Source organism: Chrysochloris asiatica, unplaced genomic scaffold (genome assembly GCF_000296735.1).
Source record: "Chrysochloris asiatica unplaced genomic scaffold, ChrAsi1.0 scaffold00055, whole genome shotgun sequence".
NCBI classification, from domain to species: domain Eukaryota; kingdom Metazoa; phylum Chordata; class Mammalia; order Afrosoricida; family Chrysochloridae; genus Chrysochloris; species Chrysochloris asiatica.
In genome coordinates, this window is record NW_006408573.1 from 17,753,410 (window position 1) to 17,759,250 (window position 5,841).

Sequence of the window (5,841 nt, forward strand, 5' to 3'; positions counted from 1 at the left end):
AGGAACAAAGAAGTCATCAACCTCATCAAGCCAAAAAATTTATGACAAAATGACTGAAGTAAATTCTTCTCTATTGTAATTATGTTGTTGTTGTTGTTAAGTGCCGTTGAGTCGGGTCCGACCCATAGCGACCCTGTACAGGGTTTCCGAGGGTGTAAATCTTTACGGGAGTAGAAAGCCTCATCTTTCTCCCGCAATGGATTAAATGATCCAATTAAAGCCATAGTAGAATAGATTTTAAAAGTGACCTATCTGTATGTTGACACACAGGCATCATAGGTTAAAATCAAAGGATGGGGATACAATACCAAACAGTAATAAAAACAGATCAGGAGCGGCAATATTATTTTAAAAAAAAGGATAAAATAACCAAGCAGGCTGAGCCCCAAAATATATAAAGAAAACACTTAGAATTAAAAGAAGAAGTACATCTATAAAAATAGTTGGAGGTGGTAATATACTACTTCTTGGTGGATAGAACAACAACTAGAAAGAAAGTGAATGAAGAAACAGGAGCTGAATAACATCAACAGACAAACCCACCACTCAATAGTAGCAAATAGACTACAGCAGAAAATTTCAATAAATTTTAAAAGCTAGCATTAAAAAGCTACGTGGAATAATGAAAGTGATAACATAGTACCAAAAACCGTACACAACTGTGGAACATTAGCTCAGTTAAATTCAAAGATATAATAATACTAAGGCATTCATCTCCAGTTTTACTGTGTTGACATATGTACTCATGGTACAAAAACATCCGGGAAAATTGTTGGGGTCTTAGCCCAAATCATTTTATATTTTAAATCAAAATTTAAAATACATAACCTGTGTTTTTTTCTTAAAATGCAAGTTTCACTTAAGGATGTAGTTGATGAAGCAGTAATTGTTTTAATTAAGTTTTGGCCCTAGAGAACACTCTTTAGAATCCATGTGACAGAATGAGAGGGACCATTACTGTCCTTTGCTGCACATCCAGACAGTTTAATTGCAGATGTGTAATTGAATTACGGGTAAAACTAACCACTTTTTTCAGAACGTTTTTGTTTGAAAGAATGACTAACAAACACTGGCTATTTAACTGTAAGCCTTTGGAAGACATTTTCTCAAATGAATACTGTCACTTCAAAAAACAACTGACAGTATTTATTGCCATGACAAAATGCAAGCTTTGATGCAATAATTAGGATTATGGATAACCATGAACTTGGCATGGTGGTCAAGTTTCATCAGACAGGTGATGGCAAATTTGAACCTTTTGATATTGTTTATTGTCATATGCCGACTTTAGACTGCATTACTTGGTAAAGCAATATTTTCCAAATGATACTGCAAAGTTATGCATAGCTAAAAATTCATTCTCTGTAAGAGACACCAGTTTATTTCAATGTAATAGTACAAAGTTTATTAATGGGTTTGAGTCTTCATTTTAGCTAATCTTTAAGACACTACCATGAGTCACATTTTGATGTAGTATCAAAAACCTGAAATGATATTAAAATCTTTTCTCTTAACCCCAAAATATCCCCTAAAGTCTTAAAACCAAACCGTATATAAACTTAACCAGAATGTCTTCCTGAACATTTTGCTCTTTTAAGAACTATAAGGGATCAAACTGACAACAGAAATTCAGAAGATAAAGTAAAACCTATGGGGCAATTAAGATTGTCACTGAGCGAGGAACCATTCAGAAAAGGAGGGTGGGAATGGAGGTACAACTCAAAGACTAAACTGTATATATACATAAACGGGCATGTAGAAAGTTGGTGTATGTTTTACTGTAATTTTTTCAATAAAATAAAATTGTAAGTTTTCTTTTAAAAAAAAATTTTTTTTTTTTTAAATTCAGGTCCTCTGGCTCTGAATACATTTACGTATTTGTACATTTTTATGACCATCATTTCTATATTGATGACTGTTATGAACTGAATTGTTTCCCAGAAAAAAAAATGCTGTAATTCCCAGCCAGGATTCTGTGATGATAAGCCCATTTGGGGATGGTTTATATTTGTTTTACGTTAATGAGATAGGATTAGTGCAGAGCATATTTTACACCAATCTCTTTTGAGAAATTAAAGAGATTAAACAAGCAGAAACGGGGAATGACAGAGGCCAAGCCACACGGAGATCTCCAAGGAGCCCTGAAACAAGCTGAAGAGATAGGACCTTCCCCCAGAGCCAACACAGACACAAAGGCTTCCTTGGAGATGGCATCCTGACTTCAGACTTCTAGCCTCCTAAACTATGAGAAAAGTTCTGTTTGTTAAAGCAAAAAAAAAAATCCAATTGCAGAGGGTCAATTTGGAGTGGTATGGCACTGCAGGATAATGTGCTGGACCGCAAGGTCAGTCTGAGCAGCAAGTTTGGCAGTTCAAACCCACCAGCTGCTCCTTGGAAACCCTATAAAGATCGGAACTGACTCGACAGCACTTAACAAAAACAATTTGTACTAGGCCTCTAGGTGGTAGTAGGGGTGTTGGGCTGTCCAGTCGGTACTGACTCATAGCGACCCTGTATAGGGTTTCTGAGGCTGTAACTCTTTATGCAAGTAGAAAACCTCATCTTTCTCCAGCGGAGCAGCTAGTAGATTCTAACTGCTGACCTTGGAGTTAGCAGTTCAATGCAGAACCACTACACTACAAGGGCTCCCTAGGCCTCTAGGATGCTAGATATTTTTGTGATCCCTTTCTTCTGCCCTTGAAGAAAAGTCTGATAGACAAGTCTGAAAAACTGTCGTCAGCTTTTCTTTTCTTTAGTGAAGTTAAGCCTGATTCTGCAGACAACTTCAAAATCACCAAGTCATGTTTCATGGTTTCTCTAAATCAAAGGGGATGTTTTCAAAAGACACCCATTTTTACATGGGTAATTGACCAAATGAAGTATCTTGTGGAATTACCTTCTCATGTAAAGTTGACAATTCTCAATTCTGTGTTACAGGATCTTATGAACAGCATCATTACAGCTGCATTCCTTTTCATAGTCGCCATCTTGGCGATGCAAGAAAAGAACAGAAGGAGGTTGTTCTATATTGGAGGGGTAAGTGAAGGCCTTCACCGCTCCATTTAAGATCAGGATCCCTGATCTCTGAAAAGAACTGGCAGGCCACTGTTACTTTATTTATAGAACAAAATCCCCACCACCACATCTCTTCCTTGCATTGACTTCTTCAGAAGATGAGAAGTTGTACAAACTATGATCATGAAAATTCTGATTCTAATATGCCTTTTCCAAACAGCCCATGTTGTTTATAAACCCAAGAGTCTCTTGAACCCCATTTGGGAATCTTGCACACTCATTTCTGAAATGTCAGAACAAAATCTTGTCTACAACTAGGATTTGGATTTTTTTTTTTCCCCACCCTGGCCTAGAGAATTGTATTTTAAAAACAGATGCAAAGAGTCACTATAAAGGGAAAAGGTGCACTGTCAAAAGTGAATAGCCCAGTGTGACCGGTTAGTGCAGTAAACTGCAAAGTCATTTGGGCAGTAAAGGCTGGCAGATCCAACTTACCAACTGCTCCTCGGAAACCCTGTACAGGGTCACTATGAGTTGGATCCTGACTCCACAGCACTTAGCAACAACAACAATGGAGAAGGAAGTGAGGAAGTCAAGCGCATAGGGTCAAATCCTCATCATTTTCCTTTCATTGGTACAGAACACCTCACCCTGAGCCACAAGGCTGGAACAAACTGGAACACAAACCCTCGTCATATAGAAGAGCACAAGGATTGACACATTAAATGCTTAGAAGATGGGGAAAAGGGGTGGCAGGGCTAAGCAATGGGGACAGAAATTAATCAAGGAACAAGTCATGTCTTAGTATAGGATAAGCACTGGACCGCAAGGTTGGTTTGAACTGCAAGGTAAGGCTGGCAGTTTAAATCCACCAACTACTCCTCGGAAACCCTATACAGGGTCACTATGAGTCAGAAATGACTTGATGGCATTAAAACAACAGCAACGTATATTTGTCAGCCCCATAGTACTGACCTGGGGAATAGAGAGCCCTACCCTGGGGGAGCTCAGAGATGAACTGAGGCAACATACCTAGTTAAGGAAAGTTCATTAAGCAGCCAGGGACCGCGTGCCCATGAAGAAAACCATCCAAGAACACTGGGAGGCTCTATGTTGTGGGTGATTCCCAAACTGCTAGCTCAGCTTTCAAGCCTTTTTCTACCTGCTGGGACGGCCACCACCAGCTTTCCATCAACTCTTGGATGACAACAGGTCCCATCCCCTGACCCCTTACCCCCAGCTCCCTGCCTCCATTCACAGCATAGTCAACTGTTTGTAGCTTTCTGAGCCTCCCACCACCCTCAGCCCTCCACCCTCACCATCACCCTTTATGGAGAATCCCATAATCCCTATCTCTGACTTCAGGGATCTTGGCCACACCAGCTTCCCAATGCCTGGAGTTCCCCTCTTCCCCGGTGGTGTCCCTGGAGATTCCTTCAGGCCCCTTCACACGCAGCCTGAACCATTTCCACTGAGGCTTTCTCAGGACCCACAGGCCTGAGCCCGAGAGGCGGTACCCTTCCCTGGTCCGTCGTTGGTGTCTCTGCATCGCGTGTACCGCCCCCCCTCCCCGCAAATCCCCTCCCTCCACTTCTGAGAAAAACCCAGCAGATGCCAAGCGGTAGAGGAGGGGGGGTCAGAAGGGATTAAGAAACCCTTGTGGGGATGGTGACAAAACGGGGCGGCTGTGAGCAACAAAATAATTCCACCTTTCCTTCCCATATGTGGTCTGTACCGGACAGTCTCTGTGCCTCGCAGCGGCAGTCGTGTGTGGCGTCGATGCCTTTGTGGTCACCAAGAAGATGAGGTCGGCCTTGAAATCACTGCTGCAAATCAAAGACAACAAAACGTCAGCTCCGGGGCTAGGACAGTCCAAGATGCACCTGTCCTCGACCCCATACTCCCACCCCACCAACTACTGAGCTCCGATGCTACCAACCATTTGGATCGACGTGTGACCATAAAATCGGGACGTTCTCGCTTCCTCCTGTTGCCTTGTGTCAAATTTGCGTTACATTTTCCTGCACGTAGCATGGCCCTAGTAAGGGCCGCGACCCGGGATTCCCGCCGCCAACCGGAGCGATGGCTGCAGCCGGGGAGTAGGGGGTGGGGCCACCTGGCAAGGCTCCTCCACGCCCTGGGGAGCTGAGCGCAAAATCAGTAGCCATGTGGTGGCCGCGGAGAGGGCACGCGGCGGGGACCTCCACGTGAAGGGTGGTGGGCCCGGCAGACTCCAAGCTCAGCTGGCGCGCGCCTAGAGCGCAGGCGTTGGCCTTCGCTGGGCCAGGCGGGCCGTTGGCTGAGCGCGGCCTTGGAGCAGATCGGTGGGCTCCAGGCTCTCTCGCAGACCAGCTGCTGGGGACCGCGGGAGAGGCTGGGCAGCCAGCGAGTGAAAACCTAAGGACTCCGACCCGCGAAGATGGCAGACAAGGCTAAGGGCAAGGCGCCCCCCGCGCCCCCGCCCGCTGCGCCTCCGCCTGCGCCTGATGCTCAGCCCCCGCCTCCGCCTGATGCTCAGCCCGGGGCGCCGCCCCCTCCGGACAAACCCGAGGAGAAGGATGCGAAGGCCAAAAAGGTAAAGTCACCGCAGCCCAAGGATGAAGTGGGCACGAGGAAGAAGTGTCGCCGGTACCGGTGGGAATTAAAGAAAAGCAACAGAGAATTCTGGATCATGGGGCACGGCGAAGTCAAGTTCCTGGGTTTGGTGAGACTGGCTGGTGATGTGCGTGGGTGGGTGGTGGGGGGCGCGGGGAGTGGGTGACCGGTATGCCCAGGGCTCCGGAGTGGCTTCGGACGCTTGGCCGCTAGTTCAGACGTGTGTTTTCC

The 5,841-nt window shown here is 45.0% G+C and overlaps 2 protein-coding genes across 2 annotated transcripts in view; both read left to right on the forward strand.

Moving 5' to 3' along the window:
- The window catches only part of LOC102830595 (CKLF-like MARVEL transmembrane domain-containing protein 1-like), a 35,184-nt gene extending 30,247 nt beyond the window's left edge, over nt 1-4,937 (forward strand). Inside the window, exons 3-4 of the mRNA XM_006863635.1 lie at nt 2,938-3,036; nt 4,758-4,937. Coding sequence (XP_006863697.1) covers nt 2,938-3,036; nt 4,758-4,937 — 279 coding nt within the window. The remainder of the gene's footprint in view (nt 1-2,937; nt 3,037-4,757) is intronic.
- A 497-nt stretch (nt 4,938-5,434) lies between these two features.
- Nucleotides 5,435-5,841, forward strand: part of LOC102830979 (CKLF-like MARVEL transmembrane domain-containing protein 2-like) — a 9,945-nt gene continuing 9,538 nt past the window's right edge. The window contains exons 1-2 of the mRNA XM_006863636.1: nt 5,435-5,458; nt 5,534-5,719. Of these exons, the coding sequence (XP_006863698.1) occupies nt 5,435-5,458; nt 5,534-5,719 (210 nt within the window). The remainder of the gene's footprint in view (nt 5,459-5,533; nt 5,720-5,841) is intronic.